This window comes from Volvox carteri, assembly GCF_000143455.1.
Source record: "Volvox carteri f. nagariensis unplaced genomic scaffold VOLCAscaffold_1, whole genome shotgun sequence".
Lineage (NCBI taxonomy): Eukaryota > Viridiplantae > Chlorophyta > Chlorophyceae > Chlamydomonadales > Volvocaceae > Volvox > Volvox carteri.
This window is the reverse complement of record NW_003307545.1, coordinates 4,260,564-4,282,993: the sequence shown is the minus strand read 5'-3', so window position 1 is coordinate 4,282,993 and position 22,430 is coordinate 4,260,564. Positions and strand designations below refer to the sequence as shown.

The window sequence follows — 22,430 nt, the reverse complement described above, 5'->3', positions numbered from 1 at the left end:
GATTCTGGCTCGTGCCATGTAGTACGGGCTCCTTCCCGGCAAGTCAATACCGTCTTACGTTGGTACATACAGGACGCAGCAAAAGTTCAATATATTTGAAATGTTTAATAACATCAAAGGTATACTGCTCGGGCCTGTAGGGTTTGTGGGGCATCATGAGACCGCACCCGCTTAGACACTCGTCGCCTTCACAACCTCAGCGTGGCTTCCGAGCAATTCGTAGCTGGTCACAGCATAGCGACTGGGTCTTGTACTGGAATCGGGCCCTGACAGCTCCCGCCGCCACTGGTGGGACCTCCCCAGCTACCACCAACCCGCAATACGCTTCCCCATCACCCGACGCTACAGTTCCACCGATTCCGAAATCCGTCCAGCAGAAATTGACATCTGCCCGTTGCAGCTGGCTGGACAGATGCCTGGATTCGCCTTTGGTCGACCCGGCCACCAACTCTCGCGTGCATGTGTACGGCAACGTACATTTCGCGCCCTTCGGTGGCCCGGTCGGCCTGGCTGACCTGTACCATTTGCTGGACCGCGTACAGCCGACGGTACTGGCTATTGAGCAGCCATACGACCTTGGTATGCAGGCTGGACTGCCATACCCCGATGTCATCCACCATCTCACAGCCCTCTGCCCCGGCGAGGCACCGCAGCCCGACGACAGCACTCCCGGGATCGACGACCTCAGACTCGGAACGCAGCACCCGCCTTTCGAAATGGGAGCATCACCACGTGACGCCAAAGGGGCACCAGCAGCAACCATACGGCCAGAGCAGGTGGAAAGGTTGCGGACACTGCTGCCGGGACTTGCACAGCAGGCCCGTATCGGCCGCGACTTGCTGGATCCATTTGAGGTGCTTGGGCTGTACGGCGGGTGCGACTACGTGACCCGGCCCAGCCAGCTGGTCGAGGCTCTGGCGCTATTTGGTTACCTGCCGGGCTTGGAATATGCGGCGCTGGTGTCGGCGGCGCAGCAGCGGGGTGTGCAGGTAAGCCGGGGACACTGCGCGACGAGGCGATGTGAGCCCTAAGGCACCTTCATGGCCGGAACACTGGTCTGCCCGCTTCTCGCTGGGTATATTACCGGGGGGTTACTGGACTGAAATTTGACATCAATCAATGCCTTGCACTGGTTAGGGCAGAGCCATCACACATAAAGCACCGTGCGCCCCGTGTGGCTCAGGGGTTGCTCACAGGCCAGTGATAGTAAGGCAGGGGCCAGAGACGATGCTTTCCCTCCAATCATCGGTGCCAGTCGGCTTAGGCGGCCCTGGTGGACCTTAACATTGCTGTGATCAAGTCGACAACTTGGCAACATAGCTGGCAGGCTCCTGCATGCGCTTCCTCACCGTGATACGCACCGTCGAACACAGCACCTGCTGGGGAGCTGTCACAGTCCGCCAGTTCTTCTGGCGAGCCTTGTTGAGCCGTCCAGCTCCCCACCTCCTCACCTCGTTCGTGGTTCGTCTTTCCCCCACCTCGCCTTCCCTGCCGTTACATGCCAGCACCCAGCATTGTCAACAGGTCAAACCCATCACCTCGCCCACCCGCCCACCACCGCACTTCCAAAACCAAACGGCCCTATCCAGGTGTACAGTGTGGATGCGCCTTTACGGCTTCAGGAAAAGTGGGTGTCGCAGCTGGTGTCGGACTTCACCCTGCAGGAGACCGACCTGATGCGCCGCCTGCAGCATGACCTGGCCCGCGCACAGGCCCTCCTGCCCGCAGAGTACCTCGCCTGGGACGTGGCGCTGGCAGAGGCCCTGCAGCGGATTGACAGCCGCAGCCAGCGCGTAGAGGCGGGAGAGGGCGGTGGCGCGGGTGGGAAGAGTCCAGGGAAGGGCCCCTCAGACAGCAGGGAACCATCGCTGGGCATCCTCACGGGCTTCAAGGTGTCCAGGGCCGTAGCGGCGGCGACGGTACCGTACGAGGCCTCCAGGGAGGCTTTCGGTCTGCAGGCGGCGCTGCAGCCGCTCAAGTTTGCGCTGTTCGCCAGGCGGGCTAAGCACCTGGTGTTGCAGGTATACAACCTTTCAAGGCGGAGGGAAATGGGCTGGCAGCGGCGAGTGATGGGGGTCGGAGTAGGAGCGTAGGACGTGGGGACGGTGGGGTGTTTGCCTGGGAGGGTATTGAATTAGCTTAGCCCCCATTTTGCCTGTTTTGTTTATGCACGCTGGCCCCTGGGCTGGCGCTTCGGTATATGCGCCCGGAGAGTCAGTGCGTGAAATCTAGGGTGGGGGGCCGTGCATGCCGTAGACTGGGAACGTGTGCAGGCAGCCTGGTGTATCAGCGCACTTTCATTGGGTCAGCAACCTTGCCGAATGGGCAATCGGTGCTTGCTCGGTTGCTGCGGAGCTGACTCCTGAACAACCAAGCGGTCTCTTAGCGCAGTGAGGTTGGCAGCACGCCAGGCTTGCCTCTGCTCCTGCTCCACCTTCCACTCCGCCGCAACGCATGCAGATACGGGACCTGTGTCAGAGGATGTCGGTGCGCCAAGTGCGGGTGGACGCAGACAAGTTCAAGGGCATTGCTGCTGCCGCTGCTGCTGCAGCTGGGCAAGCAGGCGGGCGTAAAGGAGCTTCGCTGTCGTCATCGTCATCGTCGTCGCCTATGGAGGAAGATGTGGCACTTGTCGACGCTTCAGAGCAGCCGGAGAAGGTGGTGCTTGCCGTGGTCGGCAGGCAGTACGTGCCGTACATAGAAGAGCTGTGGGCAAATGAGCGGTCTGCCCTGTGGCACGGCGACGTACGGCGCACGTTTGCGCGGTCCATGCTGGACCAGCGCGGGAGCAGTTCATAAGTTTCTGTTGTATGCCCATCATGATGGATGAGGTGGCGAGGTGGGTGACAGCAATTTGTATATTTCAGCAGGCGCGGTGTGGCAGTGGAAAGGGAGAGGGCTGAAGCAGTTGAGATATGCTGCAGCCCATGTTGCATGCTGAGCATTGCTGGCTTCGTTGGTGATGCGGTAAGTGCAGCGTTTGCTTGTCAGCCTTGCAGGCCCTGACCATGGGGGCGCGAGTGTCGCGGTGAGCGGCTTCGGCTAGGAGCTTGTTGGGCAAGATTGGTGACCAGCGGAATGTTGATACAGTATTTGACCAACAGGAACTTCCTGGAACTTTCCGATTCATAAGAATTATTTCTCATTCAAAAACCTACTAGGCATTGATCCTGACCCGGTCAGCCACTTCCTGGGATCACGCCCGCCATGTGCCGACCAAGCCCGCTATCTAGCGCAATAACCACTGGATACTCTAGACAATACATGCGTGATCGTCACCCAGTGTCCGCCCCGAGAGCTAGATGCGGAAAGCGCCCTAGCCATGTGCGAATCGAGTCGGATGACTGGGCCGACAGGGTTTCCCAGAATGGAAGGCTTGCAGACGTGCCGCCTTCCTCTTCGGCCTGTACGGACATATGATGCTAAGGTACGGTGTTGAGCTTGAGCATGTAGTCGCTTTCACTTAGAACAGACATCCAAGTAAAAAAATGCCGCAGAAACGCAGCTTCACAGATCTGGTGTTCGACTACTAACAAGCGCACGCCAACAGACAACTAACGGTCTTGATATCGAGGAGGCTTGCTAGTCCTTCAACTAGGATGACCCGTTTATGTTTCAGTGCTGTAGGCTTGGGGTCGTGCAGCCACGCTGTCGCAAGGGGAAGGGCGCCGACGCAAAAGGCAGGCTTTGTCTGTAGAAGTCGCCACAATGAATATGTTCGCAAACTTCGGAGATTGCAAATTCTACATTATGCACAAGTCCAAGGCAGTACATCTGCCGCCGGCAATGGCAGCGCAAAAGACGATGTGTCAAGGAGATACAATGTAAGTTCAATATTGCGCTCTTGCAAATTCAGCCAGCATCAAGAGAAAGCTGGCTCTGTGTCTATTACAGGTTATGCTCGCACTTGTGGCGCGATTTTTAGCTCTTCCGGACAAGAGACAGTTGCATAGTTTCCTTACCGCAAAGCCAGAGGCCGTATCGGTCTCCTTTCTATCTTGGCTTGCTGACCAAGAGGCTAACGCAGTAGGCGAACAGAAGAAGGTGAGCTGTTTCGGGTGTCTAGGAATTTGTCGCTGTTAACCACCACAACTGACAAATGTCGCCGCGTTTGCAGGTCTTATCCGGCATTTGTGAGGTGCTTGTCCGCTTTCGTGAGCAGCTGGGTAAGGATAGTGATTAATGATTGACGTCTATTGGGTTGGTATATATAAACCCTGTCATGCGTGCAGCGGCAGGACCGCCAACGTCCCCACTGTCACCCAGTCATCAAACTCCCGAGTCACGGGCACGCTATTTGCTGCGTAGAAGGGGTCCATGTATTAATACGTTAATAAGAGAAACACACTTTCATATGCGGTGGTGCCACGCTTCCGTCGTCTCCGAAACCAAGGTAAGACAAAGGTCAACTCAAAGGAAACAGAAATCCTTAACATTATTAAAATTAAACATTAAACATTACCATTAAACAGAAATCCTTAACATTATTAAAGGTATATGGGCCGCCGTGTGCGCAGAGAGCGACCGCATGGATGCCCTGTACACGGACACGCTTGTGGCGCTGACTGAAGGGGAGGCGGACCCAGGCGCTGCCGCACTGGCTCTGGCAGCGAAACCGGAGCAGTACGCGGCCGAGCTAGCACAACGTGTGACGGGTAGCCCGGTCGTGACGGATGGGTTCGACCCCGTGTACGACGTTCTGCTCAAGGTGGCTCCACCAGCAGCCCTGACACCGGAAGGCGTTGCAAAGGGCCACGAACTGGTAAGTCCCCGAGGACACTTGTACGGCCAGGCCATGCCCTGTTGCCTACGTTTACGGCAAACAGGCTGTTGAGCTTTTAGCTCGGGGGAGGCAAGGGGTAGCCAGCTTGGTGACGAAAGTTTGGGCCGTGGATCCTATAACCCTTGGTCCTGCTGTCTCTTGCAACTCGCCGGGGGGTTGGCCTGTAGGCGCGGGAGCTTGCAACGGACCTTCGGGATCGGCGCAAGCGGTCGGTGCAGTCCATGATTGGGCGCGCACAGCTGACACCCGAGCAGGCGGACAAGCTGCTGGCTGGGTCCAACGCGGTGAGTGAAGTCACTGGTGGCAGCTTGTTTCAGAAGATTTGGGTACGTTTAAGATCCGCATAATGGTAGCTGCTTAGGGCCTTACGTAGCGCTTACTACGAATCTTGGGGGCTGTAATGTGGTTCATCTGAGACTCAGCTTCAATCATCTTTGCATAGAGCGGTTACAGACCCTGGTGTGGTGACTGCTGAACATTCATCCGTGCGTTGTTTGGTTTAGATTGGCTATGGTCGCGTGGTTAGGGGCCACAGCTGACTGTGCTGTGGCCTGTCCCGGGGACTTGCCTATGTCCGTGCGTTGGTTCACTTTTGCTTGCCGTAAGTCACTTCGCGCGTGTCCCGCTTCCCCAACGTCAAAAACTGATGCGTCCAGTCTCGCATTCTGGACATGCTGCTGACACTACCGTCGAGCGCGGATCGCTTGGCATGTCTGCCCGACTGTTTCACGCCACCGGATGAGGCCACGGGCGAGGCGGGTGGCGGCCGAGAGGGCGAACTTCCGGCCTCTATGACTGCGCCCTCACCCGCATCAGACACGGAGGACCTAGTCTGGTGCACCCCGTCGCAGCTGCTGGTGGAGCTGGAAGCGAGATTACAGCGGCTGGACGGTCGGGGGCCACGACCCGTCCCCGTGGGGTCATCAGGGCCGCCTCTGCTGGGGCCGGCCGGGTCGCCCAACCTCACCGGAGAAAACTTGCTAGCGGAGCTGAAGCTCCTGCGGGACGAAGTGCGGCGGAGATGGCTGGACACACTGGATGTCAAGTAGCTCAGCTTTTGTTTATACACGCGTTGTTTCTTGTGCTCGCGCCAGAGTGATTGTCCTGGAAAAATGACGTAAGGTGTAACCAGATCATCGCCGAAGGCTGTGGAACTAGAGTCCAGACGCGAGCGGTTTTAAGTGTGTTTAATTGCTGACGCTAACGTTTCACGCCTATAATCGGCATAACATGCCTGCGTGTATTTATTTTGCTTCAAAAGCTTGGGCATCGACGAATGTACCAAGAAATCAAGCGTGACGCTTCCATGTGAACTACATACAGCTTGCCCAACCTTTGGAAAGGAAACAGGCACCCGTCCGTTGAATGAGCTGTCATGCACCGATGCCGGCGTATCCATTCAAGCAGATTGTGAGGTTTTGGAACTGTGTCTGCTTACAGCGTGGCTCTGTGGCAAACCAGGTTTTGCGACAGATCGTAGAAGCCCACTCCAACCCCGAAGGGGCCGGATGGGGTTCACTAGTCCTCCGTTTTCTGAGTTTTCTGTGGCAGGACGTATGGAAAGAGGCCCCGCAAGGGCTACTTGAGGCAGATGAACGAGTGGAATGGCTCATGAACAGGCCATTGCCAGAAAGTGTGGTATCGGAGTTCAAGGATCGGTTGATGAGCGGTTGAAAGCCTACGTGGCGAGATGTCCAGCCAGATGTGTACCCGTCAGACGGTAAGCAATCGGGAATGATTGGATGGGTCTGGCGGCCGAGCAAGCGGGCAGGAAGGAGGTGCTCCGGCTTATCACAACAATTATCCCGCATTCAGCAAACTGTAAGCTTATGCAGTTTAGGCTCTGCTGTTGGGATTGGCGGTGAACAGAGCGGATATGCCCCCTGCTGCGGCATTGAAAGCCATATTGAAGATGAGCAGCACGTCTTGCCGAACAGTCTTATGTACGGCGAAACCAGATCTGTTATGGATTGCCCACGCTTTGAGCATATGAAGGACGCTGTAAGTGAGAACCTGAACGTCTGGCGAAGATGCTGCAACGGATGTGGTTCCACTAGATCTCTATCGTTCCCTTCGGTCGTTAGTCTCCTTTGTCACTTGCTTTTTCTACAGTGCTAGGTAGGATGGTACTTGTAGACGATCTGGGAGCCCAAGCCTTCTGCTCGTATTAGGCGGTTTACATGTACGGGATACGCACCCACGTCCATGTAACACACATTAAATTTAATGGCTATATGCATCAGTTGTTTTCTGGATATTGAACCCCCAACCATGTGTAAGCTTGTGCTGGGCAAGTGCACAGCCCAGCTATACATGTAGCCTACATTACAGCACGTAGTAAACCTGGCAATTTTTTTGCAGCCCTGACGTAGCAGGCGTGCAGCGGTAGTCCAGCCGACTTCTTGCTCGATCGCTGACGCAAGCGCGGACTAAGAACCAGCTGGTACTTCGCTTCAGAATCAGGCAGCTTTTTCTTCCTTCGCCGACTGACACAGCCAACTTTCGGAACTGGTTCCCGCTAGTTAAAATTTCACTGCAAGTCACAATACCCTGCGGCTCTTATTTCCCCTGCATGCTCAATTGGGAGAGTTACGAGACAGATACCCAGCCAGGGGTTACAGTGCCGAATGTCAACGCTTAGGGCATGTAGCGGCAGCTCAAACGCCCCCTGCACAAGCGGCTGTACAAAACGTTTACATTCGTCTCTGGCAGCCAGGACCGTCCGCTTAGATCGAGTGGCTCACAGCCCAGACACGGATCTGGCCGTCGGTGTAGCCCGAGTACAGGGTCGAGCCATCAGCCGACCAGGCCAGCGACACGCAGTAGGGAACCTGAGCTTTCTTGCTGGTGATGTTGAACTCCACCTTGAGGTCGTCGACGACGCTCTTGCTGCAAGGCGCATGGACAGGGACGCATCCACATATTTAAAACGCCTGACTTCAACGAAGACGCAGTGACACGACAGAAAATTGTTTCGCAGCTTCATCCCAGGTGCAAAACAGCATCCGCTGATCAGACAGCGAATAACGGCATATCATTACTTCTCTCTTGGTTGCACAACAACCTGAAACACATTGATTTCTTCACAGTCTCCTCACCTCTCCAGGTCCCAGATTTTAATGGTCGACTGGGTGGCAGCGCACAGCCAGTAGCGGTTTGGCGAGAAGCACAGGCAGTGGATAACATCGCCAGCATCCAGGCTGTAAAGGCGCTTGCCCTCAGCCAGGTCCCACAGCATGGCAACGCCGTCCTTGCCGCCAGACGCGCACAGCGAGCCATCGGGGGAAACGGTCACGGTGTTGACGTAGCCCGTGTGGCCGACCAGGTTGTTCTTCAGCTTGCAGTTGGTCAGGTTCCACACCTTAACCTGCGCAGAGCAACATCAAAAGCCCCGGTCCCGTATCAGCATTAATGGGAGCGTACAAGAAATGCAGCGACAGAAGGTACGGTCCTTGAAAGGGTGAATTTATGGTATACGGGCAAGTATGGGGCCATTGCTTCGTCGACCCATTTAACCCACCATCTTGTCCCAACCACCGGATACAATGATAGGGTTGACGGTCGTAGGCGAGAAGCGCACGCAAGAGACCCACTCCGTGTGGCCCTCTGGCTCGCCAATCGTGTACTTGCACTCGCCCAGGGTGTTCCAGAGCTTGATGGTCTTGTCACGGGCACCCGACACAATCTGGAAGGGGAAGGGGTAGCGACCTTTCTTAGGAAGGGGTAGCGGCCCATGTCGGGCAGTTGCACCGTTTAACCAGACGAGTCAAACGAACAGAGCGGCATCTGTGCTTCCCTACATGGCTGGGTTGACGTTTTCCATAGGCCCATTGTCAACTAGGAGTAAGATGAAGGCTACACCTCTGTTAGCACGGGGGGGGGTCAACAGCTGGGAACGTCAGGGCCCGGCCTTGCACTGACCTGGCGGTTATCCGCCGAGAAGGCCACGGACAGGACATCCTTGGTGTGGCCGACGAACCGGCGAGTGGTGGTACCGGTGTTGAGATCCCACAGGCGGAGGGTGCCATCCCACGAGCCGGTCAGGCAGAACTGACCGTCAGACGAGATAACAACGTCCTGAACGAAGTGGCTGTGCCCACGCAGAGCCTTCTTCGCGTAGCCATAGTTCGACTCAGAGCGCTCCAGCTCCCACACAAGCACGGTCTTGTCGCTGCACGGGTGAAGGCAGTTCCAAAGAAAGAATGGAATCAGCATCGTGACGTAAATGATTCTGGAATATTATCCTTGCAACGAAGCGTCCTGATCTATGCTTATAGCAGATTTCGGGCCACGCGTTAACAATTGGCGGCTGGGCTTCGCATAAACTTAAGTGGATATTTCACTGCGATATACATGTGGTTGCACGCACCGAGAGGCCGACAGAAGCGTGTTGGACGAGGGGTCCAGAGGCGTGGCGATGGCCGTCACCCAGTTGGTGTGGCCCTTCAGGGTAGCGCGCAGGGTCAGAGTCTCGGCCATTGCAACTATTTACCTTCACAACTGCTAAGCTACAAAACTAGAAAGAAAGAAACAAGGTGTCTCCTCAACCTAAAGAACCTCTCGCCGCCTCCCGTACGGCACAATTGTGCTGATAAACATTGGTAGTAAGCTTTTTACAGGTTTACCTAGACCGGCTCTTTGCTATGAAACCTCAATGAGAGGAGATTTCCCTCTTCGAGCGTCCACGTTCGTTACAAGCCTTTGATTGACAAAATGTAATCGTCGTAAGCAGCCCCGTTTGCCTTGAACACACCCCAATTGAGGATCCGTCCTTGTTACCTGAACGCGCACGTCTAACCTGCTTTGAACACAGATCGCCATGTCAAACGGGTAACGGCATGAAATAACACACGGACGCCGCAACACACGTTTACGGACGGGACGCACGGGCACAACTGTTGGGAGTCGCCCAGGATCAAAACTCGATCAGCTCCATTCAACAAAGCCAAGCTTGACTGGGAACTTATATTGCGCGGCCTGTTGAGGGGAATGGGGCGCAGGGGGCAAACAAATGTTGTGGTTAAGAGCTGCTTGGGTCCCAACCAGGAAGCTCCTCAATTGCAAAGATTACGTGGAGCAACATAAACAAGGGGAACCATATATAAGTATTTCTTCAGGACTTTCGTTCGCAAAAGAGTAAGTTTGAACTTATACGACAGGGTGCTGCACAACTCGCCAAACTCGTAGTTCTGATCAAAGGTCCCGCCCTGTGTTTCAGGACGACCGGTTACACTCACGCCTGTCCCTCCTCACCTGCATAGCTTGTAGGGCCACGGTTCGGGGCACTCGATCCATCTCGTATATGATTTGCCCCGGCCGTACCGCTGTGGCATAGAAAGCGATAGCGCCCTTTCCCTTTCCCATGCGAATGTTCAGCGGCTTGCGCGTTACCGGCACAGTTGCCTCAATGCGCACCCATAGCCTTGCAGTCTTTTTCAGCTTGCGCCTCAGCGTCCTGCGGGTGGGCAAAGAACTGACTCGCACCGCCTGATAATGCCAAAAAATTCGCCGATGTCGCCCCTAACCACCCGACATTGCACTCCCAACAGAGCACACAGCGCCCTCCGCCCAAGTTCGATAGCACCATGCAATACATCATAGCGCGGCGATGCACCAACCAGGTAACCCTCCACGCACAGTTCAGAGAACTCAAACGTGCGCCTTAGTTTATCTAAGCACAGAGCATGCCCCGTGCTTAACCAAGCCCTGGTTAGCTTCTTGAAAGGAAAGTAGTGAGCCAACAGCTACGACTTCGGCGCAGCAAAGTTCACCAGACGCTAAATGTTCGAAACGTCGCCGGAAATGGTCCGCTGGACACTCACGTGCCACGAAGCTTAGATGGGTCAGTACACATGGACGCCATGAATGGACGCATTATGGTGATGCACAAAGAAATCCTGGAGCCCTTACCGGCGGACAGCTTCAAGCGTGTTGGCGGCAACACGCTTTCCAGCCAAAGCCCGAATACCATACAAGCCGTATTTGAGCTGAGTTGTGTTCGGCATGATGTTATCGTTTATTGCAGCACCCTTTGGCACCCGCTGCCGGCTCAACTGGCCTTTCTGACACCATCGGACTTGGCCGACCAGGGAGTTCCACACGCTGCCAGGCGCCAGCAGGAGGTTCCCTAACCCAGGCGCCAACGAAGCAGTCACGCCGCGGTGTGTACCATGCTGCAGAGCACAGGGATTGACATGAATAGCATGCTTTCAAGGCACTGCCAGCAGCAGGATTCCCCGCTCCGTGGCAATTATGGCGAACACTTTGAAAAGGTCACCAATGCCGGCATGGGAGTTGCAGATGCTGGCATCCTAATTACCACATATTTGTCACATCCTAAAAGACCTCTGGGTACAGACTTGGCGATGACGGATTGGCAGTGATCTAGACTGCCTCTAGCCCCAAACCGCCGTACCGCCCATACCCGGCGTCACCCGCCGTGAAATGCAAAGCAACAATGTGCAACCCTCAAACAACGGCACTTACCAAAGCGCTTGCTTGTACAAGGTGTTCGTTTTCCGCTGCGAAGGTGCGTACCGACGGGGAGCACGCAGCAAATCCAAAGCCCCACGAGATGATGTCACGCCCACTCGTGCAAGGTAAAGATGCTAGAGACTGATTACTCAGCGGCCGTTGGCTGCTCAGGGGTTCAGTTGCGACGCTGCGAGCTTGAGAATGCAATTTCCGCACTGGTGGCACTCGCCCCGCTATAGAACGGAAAAATCGACACCAAGCCTGCATATTAGCACAGAGTTGATGCTCCACTCGTTCTCAACGGACATCCAGATATTGAAGGACGGATTATTTTTGCATCGTGACGGTAAGTTTTATTAAATAACAGCTTTATAAGAAAGAATCGAGTTCTGAAGCTTTGAAGCTTTCGCCGTGTGACATGATGGAAGCTAAAAAAAGTACTGGGGTACGGCGCCGGGGTTGCCCTTCATCGTTTTGGGCTTCGCAACGACAACATTTAGGATGTCGACATACCTGCTTGTGATCGCTGGAATGTGGAGTAATTTTTGACCTGTTCATAGCGCACCGTCGGCTCGATCGCCTGAACCGGCTGCGCGCTTTTTCTTTACATGACATATTTGATTAGATATCTGGATCAACTTAAGTAGTTTATGCTGTGTTAGTGCCAACGTCATGGCGTCTGGAGGAGCGCAGCCAAACCAGCCTCTGCCTTCCAAAGAGGCGGGGCTATTCAAGCAAGTGTTACGCTACCATGAGTCTAAACAATACAAGAAGGCTATAAAGACTGCAGATCAGATCTTAAAGAAATTCGCGGAGCATGGCGAAACATTGGCGATGAAGGGTCTATGCCTGCGCAACTTGGCGCCTGACAGCGAGAAGGAGAAAAAGGAGGAAGCATACGAGCTCGTTAGGAAGGGTGTAAAGTGCGACTTGAAAAGCCATGTGTGCTGGCACGTCTACGGGTAAGAGTGTTGTGCCTGCTGGCGGCGGCTTACTAGCGTCCAACCACAGAATGCATGCCCAGCACGGGATTCTGTACCTTCCTTTGGTTATGGAACACCGCTTATGGACTTCACCAGTTGGGTTTTCTAGGGTTACACGGGTGGGACCACTGGGTCTGTCCTCTACGGGCATCGTGTTATGCAAGCCGCCTTGGGCAAAGGAGCGCGGGACTTGGTTAGGAGCTTTTCATGTTATGCGGTCCCTGCAATGCTTCCGTCGGGCGTGTACACAGGCATGCAGGGCAGAGGGAACAGAAGAGGTTGATGGCCGTTTGGCAGTTGTTTGACCACAATGGTCACGCGGCATGTAGACAAGATCATGCTACAGCGTGTGAGATGCGCTTCCTGTCCGTTTGTTTGCTCTGCCTTCTGCCGCCGCTATAAATTTCGTCTATCTAGCACCTGAGCCATTATCCTATCAGCCATAGGGCCCCCGCGTCTCTTTCATCCGGGACATTCCCCCCGGCGGCCTGGTTGCGACAAACCTGTCCTGCGCCGTGCCCTTGAACATTGTCTACGTGCCGCCGCAGCCTACTTTACCGCCAGGACCGGGAGTACAAGGAGGCCATTAAGTGCTATTTAAATGCTCTTCGGATAGACAAGGAGAACATCCAGATTTTGCGCGACCTGGCGTTGCTGCAGGTGGGCAGCCTGTTTTGGAGGCTGGCAATTGCTAGTCGGTGGCCGCTGGCCATGTCGCCTTCTCTGGTACCTGGGAGGGCTAAATAATGAATGCACGTCTGAAAACATTTGATGGAGGATCCCTGATTTGGTACCAGGGACGGCTGTGAGTGAGTAGCCCTGGGATATCCCATATCGACCCTTCGTCCTTCTTGGCCCCCAGGCATGATTTCTTGCAATGCCCTCTGCACTTGCCACTTGGATGCAGATTCAAATGCGTGACTTACAGGGCTTCGTGGACACGCGGCATCAGCTGCTCACGCTGAAGCCCAGCAACCGCAGTCACTGGATCACCTTCGCCGTGGCTCATCACATGAATGGAAACCATGAGCTGGCGGTCCAGGTAAGGCCGGCATTGGATCATGAGGGCCAGGGAGCTGTGGAGGGCCCCCGTTCGGTTGCGTGTTGGAGCTGGAGATGGGTATATTAGCGCCGGCAGAACGGGTAGGGGCGGAGTTGTTGCTTGGTGGCGTCCTCACGTGTTGCATAGCCTTTCGTTTGATGCAGTGTTGATGGCACCGCAAACGTCTTGAATTTTGGGGGCCCACTCGCCATACAGGTTCTCGATCAGTTTGAGCGCACTCTGGATGAGGTACCTGCGTCGGAGGCGTATGAGCATAGTGAAATGTTGCTGTATGCGGCGACGGTCCTGGCAGATGGCGGCAAGCCCGAGGAGGCACTGGAATACGTGGAAAAGCGGAAGGTGCGGCGAGCGTTCGGGTTGATAGCCGTGAAAGCGGACGGCTTTGGCCAAGGGCGATAACAGGGAACTGGGTTTCAGCAGGGAGCTCAGCAGTTGTGTGTGTCCCTCCGGTGTTTCCGTTTTGCGGTGCGGTGCGCGTATTAAAGCTAAACTTCCTGCGTTTTGGGGATCTGATCCGGAACTGCAGTGTCTAGGTTGACTCTCAAGAACAGTTGGTGTTCTGTCGTTTTGTGAAACGGTTGCGCAGGATAAGATTAAGGACCGGCTGGGGCTGGCGGAGATGCAGGCAGGGCTGCTACTACGGGTGGGGCGCAAGGCTGAGGCGGCGGCCTCTTATCGGCGGTTGCTGGCGACCAACCCAAATAACTACAAAATCCATGACGGACTGCGGGCGGCTATGGAGCTGGTGCCCACATCAGAGTCGGGTGAGGTCGCAGGGGTTGGTGGACAAGATGGGAGGTGGCCAGAGTCGCGGCCACCAGTACATGGGCTGAAAACCGGAAGAGCCCTTGGGTTGCAGGCCTTTCAAATGCTCCATCTGGTCGGGGCCGCCATTCAGATCATTGGGGTTTAAGTTTACAGATACACACTGCAAGGTGCCTGCTGCTTGTTTCCTTTTTGGGGCGCGAGGGCTGTAACCCACTGCTTTTCCCGATGCCCGTGCCTACGCAGGTGGCGTTCTTACGGATGAACAGCGGGCGTCCCTCACGTCGCTTTACGACGAGCTTCAATCCCAGTTCCCGGGGAGCAGCGCGTGTCGGCGCATTCCCCTGGACTTCAAGGTAGGACTTCAAGGCCTGCTATGAGGCAATGGTGTAGGAACACCGTGCTTATGCCCTGCGGGTGGGTGATGTCTTACACACGGGGCGCATCACAGCACCGGCCTAGGCACGTGCTGCGCAGCAACCTCTGATGTCACAGCTAGCTAGATCAACCGCCGCCGGGCTAACGCCTTGTGGCCTGCCCCGGTGCGGCTCCGGCTGCTGTGTGGCCAGCCTTAGACCTGGCTCTTGCCCTTGCACCTCTTCCATATTGCCTCACTTGCCAATACTGGGACAAACCCAATATCGTGCGGCTGGTCGTTATGGCCGCGAGAGTTTGCCATGGTCTCTACATTTCCACCAGCGCGCTTTTGTGGAACGCAAGCTATAAGCGCGTTCTGATTCCCGCCATGTGTAGCGCCATATCCCTGGTCTGATTCCCCTGGTCCAATCGCGGCTGTCTGCAGGTGGGAGATGCCTTCAAGGCCGCAGCAGACATGTACTTGCGGGTGGGCCTGACGCGGGGTGTCCCGTCGCTTTACGTGGACGTGCGGCCACTGCTGGCGGACCCGGTGAAGCGGGATACCGTACGTCAACTAGTGGAGTCGTACCGGGACACATTGCGCAGGTGTGTAGGCGGATGGGAAACTAGTCGGATGAGGCTGAGGTCTGCAGCCGCCGGCTTTTGGCAAGGGGCCATGCGGGTTGTCAGGCGATCGCTTAATGGCAGCCGGGTGACGTCAGGGTGGATGGATGCAGGCCTGGGTAGGGAGGGACGGGCTTGGTTAGGGGCAGGGTACCACAAGGTCGACTTGCTGCTGCTGCTGTGTTTGTGTACTGGCCTGTCCTTTCAGACATGTCGCTATCGCTGAGCAATGCGACCCTTTATCCTCCTAGGGGATTGTGTTATTGTCCATTTGGTTATGGAAGAGGTCTGAAAGAAAGGGCTTGTTCCCTGCAGCAGCTGGGTCATGTCTTACTTTCAGAGTTCAGGCCGTGTGCTGACGCGTTGCTCGCGTGGAGCTGTGGTACGGTGTGGACGTAGATGTAGCTGACAGCGCTCATTTTCCTTTGGCACCCTCCCGTCCAACCCTCGAACAAATCCAATCCAATCGATCCTCCTGTTTGTCCTGTCCTTCGCCGTTGCCTGGACCCGCTGCTTACAGTGGAAGGAAATATCGTTCGCGTTTACCCCTGCTTAAAACCTGTGTCCGTGTGTATATGTCTGTGCGCAGCACGGGGGCCTACCCACCCCTTACAGGCGCAACTTCCGACTCGGTGTCGCCGGAGTCGCCTCAGACCCTGGTTTGGGTGCTCCTCTTCTTGGCGCGCTTCTACGACCGGCAGGTTGGTTCCCAGGGCAGGGCCGCAGTGGCAGTATGGGTGTCGTTGTGGTGTTAAGACGGATTCGACAAGATATGAGTCAAGGAAAATCATCACGCTGCCATGGGGGCAGCTCCGGACGGGACACGTCCTATTTAGGGCGCCTGTGATCACTCATTCGCTTGTTAAATGTCAACCAGCCTTAAGTTATCCACAGCGCCAGTTTCACTGGTTCTTTTGGACTAGGCGCAGGGACTGCGGAACCGCGTGGAGGATCCAAAACAACGTGGGAAATCCAAGCAGTCGGGGCCAGTGACTGGCAAAGTGGTAAAGGCAAAGGAAGGAGCGCTTATGTATCGAAAGGCGCTCCTTACAGGAACGGCATGTCGAGGAGTTCACAACGGCAGTATGCAATCTGATCAGCCATCCTTGAACGGAGACGCATGCACATTGTGCCGCTGCCGCTCCTTATCCCGCAGGGTCAGTTGGAGGAGGCACTGGCCCACATCGACGAGGCCATTGCACACACGCCAACTTGCATTGAGCTGTACGTAGCCAAGGCCAAGATTCTAAAACATGCGGGAGACCTGGAGGGTGAGTGTGCTTTGCCGTTCATGGTAATGGACCAGCCGCTGCCGTCGCCTTTGTGTCTGGGATCTCCATAACGGCCTAGCTGCAACGCACCTGCACGCCAATCTACCGACACACCGTCCTAACTGTGCGCCTCCCCCTGCATCCTGCAGTTCATTTCCGATTTCCTTTCATTAATGATCCCCCCTGCACCCGTGGGTTGCTCTTTTCTCCCTCAGGCGCAGCGCACATGGCGGAGACCTCTCGACGGATGGATCTGCAGGATCGCTTCCTTAATAGCGTGGCCGTCAAGGCGCTGCTGGCAGCAGGCCATTGCAGCGCAGCGGAGCGCACCGCCGCGCTCTTCACTCGCGATGGCGAGCAGGGCGCATACTCCCTGTATGACATGCAACACATGTGGTACGAGGTGGCGGCAGGGCGTGCGCACACCGCGCGTGGGCCGCAGGGCGCCGGCCCCGCATTGAAGAAGTTTATGGCGGTGGTGCAGCACTTCGCGGACATCCACGAGGACCAATTCGATTTCCATTCGTATTGTGTACGAAAAGGCACGCTGCGGTCTTACGTGTCGATGCTGGGCATGATGGACCGGTTGTACGGCCATGCATTCTACTCCAAGGTAGGCTACGGAAGGGCTCCTCCGTGAGCTGCGGTTGAGAGGATGGCCCGCAGCGGGCTGCGGACGGCTGGCGCCCCATGGCAGCACCACTAGAGCAGACATGGGCCGTGCTGCCTGGCTGTCCAAGGACACATACTCTCTGGAAACACTGTTGCATTTGCTCAATGACCGTAGCTCCCTTTGTATGGCAAGGCAACTGTGCATCAGACATGCTGCTCTTGTACAGCGACGAAAGGCATCAAGGTTTGGGTTGACTGGGTTTCGGTATTGCGACACGGCGAACGCCAAAAAAAGAATGCGGCCAGTGGCTTTGCGGCATGGCGCGAGATTGATGGCTGCCTGGCCGCCCCCTGCGGCGGCGGTTGTGGATGCGTGCAGGCGGCCGGCGGCGCCATCCGCGTTTACTTGCAGCTCCACGACTGTCCGCCGGGATCCGCCAATGGAACGGATGAGGAGGCGCTCCTAGGGGGCATGACACCAGAGGAGCGCAAAAAATACAAGTTGGCCAAGAAGAAGGAGGTGCGGTCCGGGGATCCTTACTGTACAGCGTCTTCGCACCTATTGCAGACGCAATGCTCAAGGGTAGTGGGCCTGGAGAAGGAGGGCGGGTTCTATTCGCTGGCTGCTGGCCTGTGAAGCGAGTTGGTGGTTAGGTGGTTACCTTGCCGGTGTTAAGCGCTGCGCTTACCAATGCGCTGGAGGCATGTGCTGCGCTGCGGACGTCAACATTGTGCGATCTTTCCAAGGTTCCGGTAGCCTGATTCAATCGCCAGCTGTCCTGCAGGAGAAGGAGAAGGCGCGCAAGGCGGCCGAGGAGAAGGAGCGGGAGGAGCGGGAGAGGCGCGAGCGTGAAAAGGCAGCGGCACAGAAGGGCGGCAAGAAGGGCAACGCGGCTGCAACCAAACGGTATGTAGAGAATCAAGAAATGTGCGATGGCGACGGGCGCGCAGCCGCATGCCGGGCGCGTGCCGGGGCCGTGCCGGGTGTCGCCAGTGATACCTTAGCGCGCGTGCTGTAAAAGCTGCACCTGCAGAATGCCACAATCCCCGGCTGCCGCTGACAAAGTCATGGCCACCATGAACACGTCGTTGTACTCCTAATCGCGTTCAGTGGCGTCAGCGGCCTACGACCGCGTCGACCGCGTTTCCAATTTCGGACGCTCACGATGGGAAAGCTCATTCGATTAATTCTGCATTGCACAGTCCCGGTTGCCATGGTTGTGACGCCCCCGGTGCTGCCCTCAATCCTTTCCCGCCTTTGGCATTTTTACTTTGCATTTTGCATGTGGAAACCATGAGCGTTCTTTTGGAGCGGTAAGCGTGTGCGTTTCGTTCGGACCCACACTGTCCCCTTGCCCGAACCATCTTCAACACCACCAACAAAGTCGCTCCCCCCATTTTTCCCAACCTTCAGTGAACCCGACCCCGACCCTGACGGCGCCAAGCTGGCCGCCACTCCAGATCCGCTGGGAGAGGCGTCCAAGCTGGTGGAGATGTTGGTGCGCCACGCTGGGGAGCGCCTGGCAAGCCATCTGCTAGCAGCAGAGGTTGCGCTGCGTAAGGGCCGTCTGGTGGTGGCAGTGGGGGCAGTGCGCAAGGCGGCGCAAGTGGCGGAGGGCGGTGCAGCGCATCCGGACGTGCATGTGCTGGTGCTGCGTCTGGCGCTGGCGGGTGGGTGGCTGAATGGGCGAATGGGGACAGGGTGGACAGGCTAAACCAGCGGTAGTAGAGGGCAAGGAGCAAACAAGTGCAGCGTGGTAAAGGAGTGGCAAAGTTCGAGCGGGCGCGACATCGGCGGGCGCCATCGCCGGCTAACCTGGGACTGGAGTTTTTGAGTACTCACATACGCATCGTGTTGGTGGAAAAGAGTTACTGCAATGGGCCTCGACTGCTTGCAACTGGGCGACTCTGGCCGTACGCGCTGTCCTTGGCGAAATCGTGCTTTAGTCCGCTGCTCCTGGTAGTCTTATGGAACAGCACCGCCCGCGAAGTCCACAGGTTGTTGCGTTATTTCTTGTTCAAGTGCAATGTGCGCGTTCGCAACTTTTCGCCCATCATTTTTCGCCCATCATTTTTCGCCCATCAGCCGTGCCACTCCATCACTAATCCTGTTGGCGAACTTAATTTCCCTCGCGTCTTCCCGTGCGTTTGTACGTCTGCGCCTGCAGTCCAAAGCTCTCCACCCCAGCACCCGGTGGTGCGGTCCGTGGTGGCAGCGGGTGTCGCCACCCTGCTGGGTGACAGCAGTCCCACGCAGTACGCGGAGGCCTGGCGGGCAGCCCATGGCACCGCATCCTTGGCGCACCGTGTAGCAGCGGGAAACGCCATGGTGCTGCTGGGCAGCGCGGGCGGGGCGGAGCAGCAGCAGGCAGCGACCGCCGCGGCCGTGGCGCACGTCACGGCGGAGGACATGCGGTGAGGCCATTGGGGAGGACAGGGAGGGAGGCATGATGGGCGGCGCACCCCCGTTTGGAACTTGGACGGCGGGACGGGGTGCCTGGCCTAGGGCTTGATGCTCCTCCCCTGGGTCAATAAGGTTGAGCCGAAGGATTGAGGCAGACGAGCGAAGGCTACGCGTGGTGTTGTAGACGCGACTGAATATGAGACGATGCTAATGCGCACGTGTGCAACTCTGCACAAGGGTGTGTGTCGGGACCGGTCCATTGGTCTCTAGCAGCAGCAATCCCCCCTGTTCGGCCCTCGTCCCGTCCGCAGGTCCACGCCACACGACCACGCACAGTGTGTGGACGTGCACAAGTTGTTGCGTGACACGTGGGGCGACGCGGCAGCGGCGGAGCGGTGGCGGACGGTTTGCGCGGCGGTGTTCCCGCGCTCGCGCTACTTTGGCGGTGCCCAGCTCATGGCGTTGAACCTGGCGTACGATTTCGAGAATATGCGAGAAGCGTTTGGGAAGCTGTCCTTCTAGACGACCGTATCCCGTTTATGTGATAGTGTAGTTACGTTTCGTCTTTGTTCAAGGCACAGGAGGCTTTTAGTGTTGGGGGCTAATTGGCTATTGCGACGTCGGACCCGGAACGAAAGCGGGAAGGATGGTTACCGTTATTGTCCTTAAGTGGAGAGTAATGCTCTTTCTCGGACGCATGCTCGCACAGCTGGGGGGCCAGACCAGGTCACCAGCTCGCTCCACGTTGTTGCGTGTTAGGTGTGTGGCATTCTTGAGCAGGAAGTAGGGAGTGAGATGTCGCTTGGACAGCAACATGTGGCCGTGGACCGGATGACGTTGAGGCCCATGGGTTCCGCGTGGCCCCTCGGCATGTGAGGGCTGGGAGTCGAGTATGGTGGGATGCGCTGGCGCCGACTTTATTTCGTTCCTCGGAGTGCCCTGGGGTAATGCATAGTGGACATGAGCCTAGGCAATGGCCCGCAGGAGGAAGAGAAGGAGCAGGAAGTGTTGGCGGGCAAGGCAGCCAGCAGCAGCGGTTCTGGTGGTGCGGCTGGTCCCTTTCTAGAAAGGGGCTGTTGCGCGAGCTCGTGCGTCTGGGCGTGAAGTGTGCGTGCGCTTGTGTAGAGACACTGTTGAATGCTTTATTGCGCAAAACACTCTAGGCTTTGCACGCTATAGGTCTTTTGTGAGTACTGGATGGCAGGGCCTGTTTTTTTGCGGCGTAGCGAGACCTTGGGACAGACGGGCCGAAGGCGGCGTTTCTTCGGGGCGCATGGGAGTGTTAATGGCATAGGTAGCGTTAACGGAAGTGCGATTAGGTGAAAGTGGTCACCGGCGACTGTTCTGTAGTGCCAGGGGGGAAGTACTGCACGAGTTCTTTTACTGAGCTGCAGGAGGCGAGCCGCCGAGAGCGATGGGAACATTCCTACACCGATGACGATGGTACTTCCCTGTCCCCATGGACAGCACCCCGGGTATCTTAAAACCAGGGGCTCACCGGCGGGACAGCTTTGGGGCTCCGTTTGCACTTCGCCGCCTGTCATAAACCACAGTTTCGGCGGCAGCAGGCCTAAGAGCAGACATGATATCGACCCATGTGGGAGGACAGAACTGTGTGCGTGGGGACGGGTGGGAAAAACACCGTGTGTATGAACCTGTACGGGTGCGGTGACTATGACGGCAGGGGAGTCGGCAGACGTCATACGAGTAGCGAAAAACGCTGCGGTTGGGCGCTGGCCTCTTTCTGTTGTGCATGTTTGGAGACGTGGCAAAGCTGTAGGGCACGGATCTTGACACCCTGCCTCCCCCTGCCTTCAGTAAAACGGCCCGACATTGTGCGGAGTAATAATGGATGGCCATCAGCGCAGTTTGTGCCGAATTGTCACGGTGGATTCTCTGGCGAACCGTGTGGCTGCTTGGCACTGTATGGCAAGTCGGACTGGACGATATTGCATGTCGCTTCCTGCTGGCGTTCGGCATCGCCTGGCCTTCAAGGACGGACCAACCCCAGCACGGCGCTGCTAGGAAGAGCAGCACAAGTGGGAACATGAGAGGAACAGTTGCTACAACAGCGTGGCAAGAGCCGCCGTTGTTGATCGCATCTCTGTTTCGACATGGGTTCGAATTTTCACTCTTTGACGTGGGGCCACCAGGAGCTCGGCTGGCATCCATGCGTCCACCGGTCGTTGTTTATACTCGCAATCATGGGCACCAAAGCTGCGTAAGCAACTCGCCGGGTATCCACGTTCTCCCGCCGTCGTCGCCGCCAGCGACGCGCCCGGCGATACAGCCCTACCAGAGATAATGCGGCTGATGCTAAGGCACCGCCGGATCGAACCGGCGAGGTCGCCAGTCGACTGCACAAAGCTGCCGGTGTCCTATGCAGGGATTAGCTGGCGTATACGCCAAACACTCCGCCGTGACTGCCGCTGCCCTTGCTTTGTGCGCACGGCACGGCGCCTCTGCACGCCGCACAGAGACGGCTCGGCCGCTGCTAACAGCCGTACGTCGCACTAGGCTTCCCACACCAGTCCCAGCGGAGCCAGCACAGCCAGCAGCATATGCAGGCCGTACAGGCCTGCTTGTACCCGTGAACAACCCGTGGGTGCGAGCAGCAGCACTTCCCGACGCCACGGTTGTCCCGATGCTGCAGTTCTCATCAGGCCGGTTGACACCGCGGTGCTCGGTAAGGAAAACGGCCAAATTTGCGCAAAGGACAGTGTCCCTTCAAGAGAGGCAGCTTCAGGCCAGCCAGACGCCACCTGCGCCACAGCGAGACGCAGGATGCCCGACTGTATTGTGTCTGCAGCGAAATACAGGGGCGTGTAGGCATCCCAAATCGACCAGGGCCAGGGCTATGCCGTATCAGGGGCGGTGGGGAGCTTGGCTCAGTTAATGAGCGGACAGAAGTCTTTGGCAGCAGGACTTGCAATGGTCAGATCTAGACAGACAGCTCCTCACAAGTGCACAGCCCACAGCTAAGGTGGCTTTTCCGACGTGCGTTGGGTACATGATTTCGATTGGGGGGGTGTTGCTATGGATTTGATCCCAGAAGCTTGCCGGCGCAGTGCCGCGAACTGTACGGAAGCTAAGC

The 22,430-nt window shown here is 56.8% G+C and overlaps 5 protein-coding genes across 5 annotated transcripts; 3 read left to right on the top strand and 2 right to left on the bottom strand.

Moving 5' to 3' along the window:
- Window positions 1-155: 155 nt before the first annotated feature.
- On the top strand, window positions 156-2,799 carry VOLCADRAFT_115811 (uncharacterized protein; the record flags this gene model as incomplete). Its single annotated transcript, XM_002946191.1, has 6 exons — window positions 156-288; window positions 349-579; window positions 628-989; window positions 1,590-1,821; window positions 1,852-2,021; window positions 2,461-2,799. The coding sequence occupies 6 exons, from the start codon at window positions 156-158 to the stop codon at window positions 2,797-2,799; spliced, it is 1,467 nt and encodes a 488-aa protein (XP_002946237.1).
- Window positions 2,800-3,708: 909 nt separating this feature from the next.
- On the top strand, window positions 3,709-5,832 carry VOLCADRAFT_86310 (uncharacterized protein; the record flags this gene model as incomplete). Its single annotated transcript, XM_002946190.1, has 5 exons — window positions 3,709-3,824; window positions 4,118-4,166; window positions 4,520-4,762; window positions 4,951-5,067; window positions 5,440-5,832. The coding sequence occupies 5 exons, from the start codon at window positions 3,709-3,711 to the stop codon at window positions 5,830-5,832; spliced, it is 918 nt and encodes a 305-aa protein (XP_002946236.1).
- Window positions 5,833-7,353: 1,521 nt separating this feature from the next.
- Window positions 7,354-9,293, bottom strand: VOLCADRAFT_78914 (uncharacterized protein). Its single transcript, XM_002945841.1, has 5 exons — window positions 9,153-9,293; window positions 8,705-8,954; window positions 8,304-8,468; window positions 7,882-8,150; window positions 7,354-7,672 (listed from the first exon to the last, which is right to left on the bottom strand). The coding sequence occupies exons 1-5, from the start codon at window positions 9,260-9,262 to the stop codon at window positions 7,510-7,512; spliced, it is 957 nt and encodes a 318-aa protein (XP_002945887.1). The 5' UTR covers window positions 9,263-9,293; the 3' UTR covers window positions 7,354-7,509.
- Window positions 9,294-9,461: 168 nt separating this feature from the next.
- VOLCADRAFT_72524 (uncharacterized protein) lies at window positions 9,462-11,619 on the bottom strand. The gene is made up of 4 exons (XM_002945840.1): window positions 11,270-11,619; window positions 10,694-10,956; window positions 10,037-10,238; window positions 9,462-9,760 (listed from the first exon to the last, which is right to left on the bottom strand). Exons 1-4 carry the CDS (start codon window positions 11,522-11,524, stop codon window positions 9,710-9,712), a joined length of 771 nt encoding a protein of 256 aa, XP_002945886.1. The 5' UTR covers window positions 11,525-11,619; the 3' UTR covers window positions 9,462-9,709.
- A 310-nt stretch (window positions 11,620-11,929) lies between these two features.
- Window positions 11,930-18,647, top strand: VOLCADRAFT_55571 (uncharacterized protein; the record flags this gene model as incomplete). The annotated part of the gene is made up of 13 exons (XM_002946189.1): window positions 11,930-12,219; window positions 12,789-12,900; window positions 13,148-13,282; window positions 13,499-13,642; window positions 13,890-14,067; window positions 14,315-14,424; window positions 14,871-15,031; window positions 15,639-15,750; window positions 16,206-16,320; window positions 16,536-16,933; window positions 17,312-17,452; window positions 17,754-17,839; window positions 18,347-18,647. The coding sequence occupies 13 exons, from the start codon at window positions 11,930-11,932 to the stop codon at window positions 18,645-18,647; spliced, it is 2,283 nt and encodes a 760-aa protein (XP_002946235.1).
- Window positions 18,648-22,430: the final 3,783 nt, after the last annotated feature.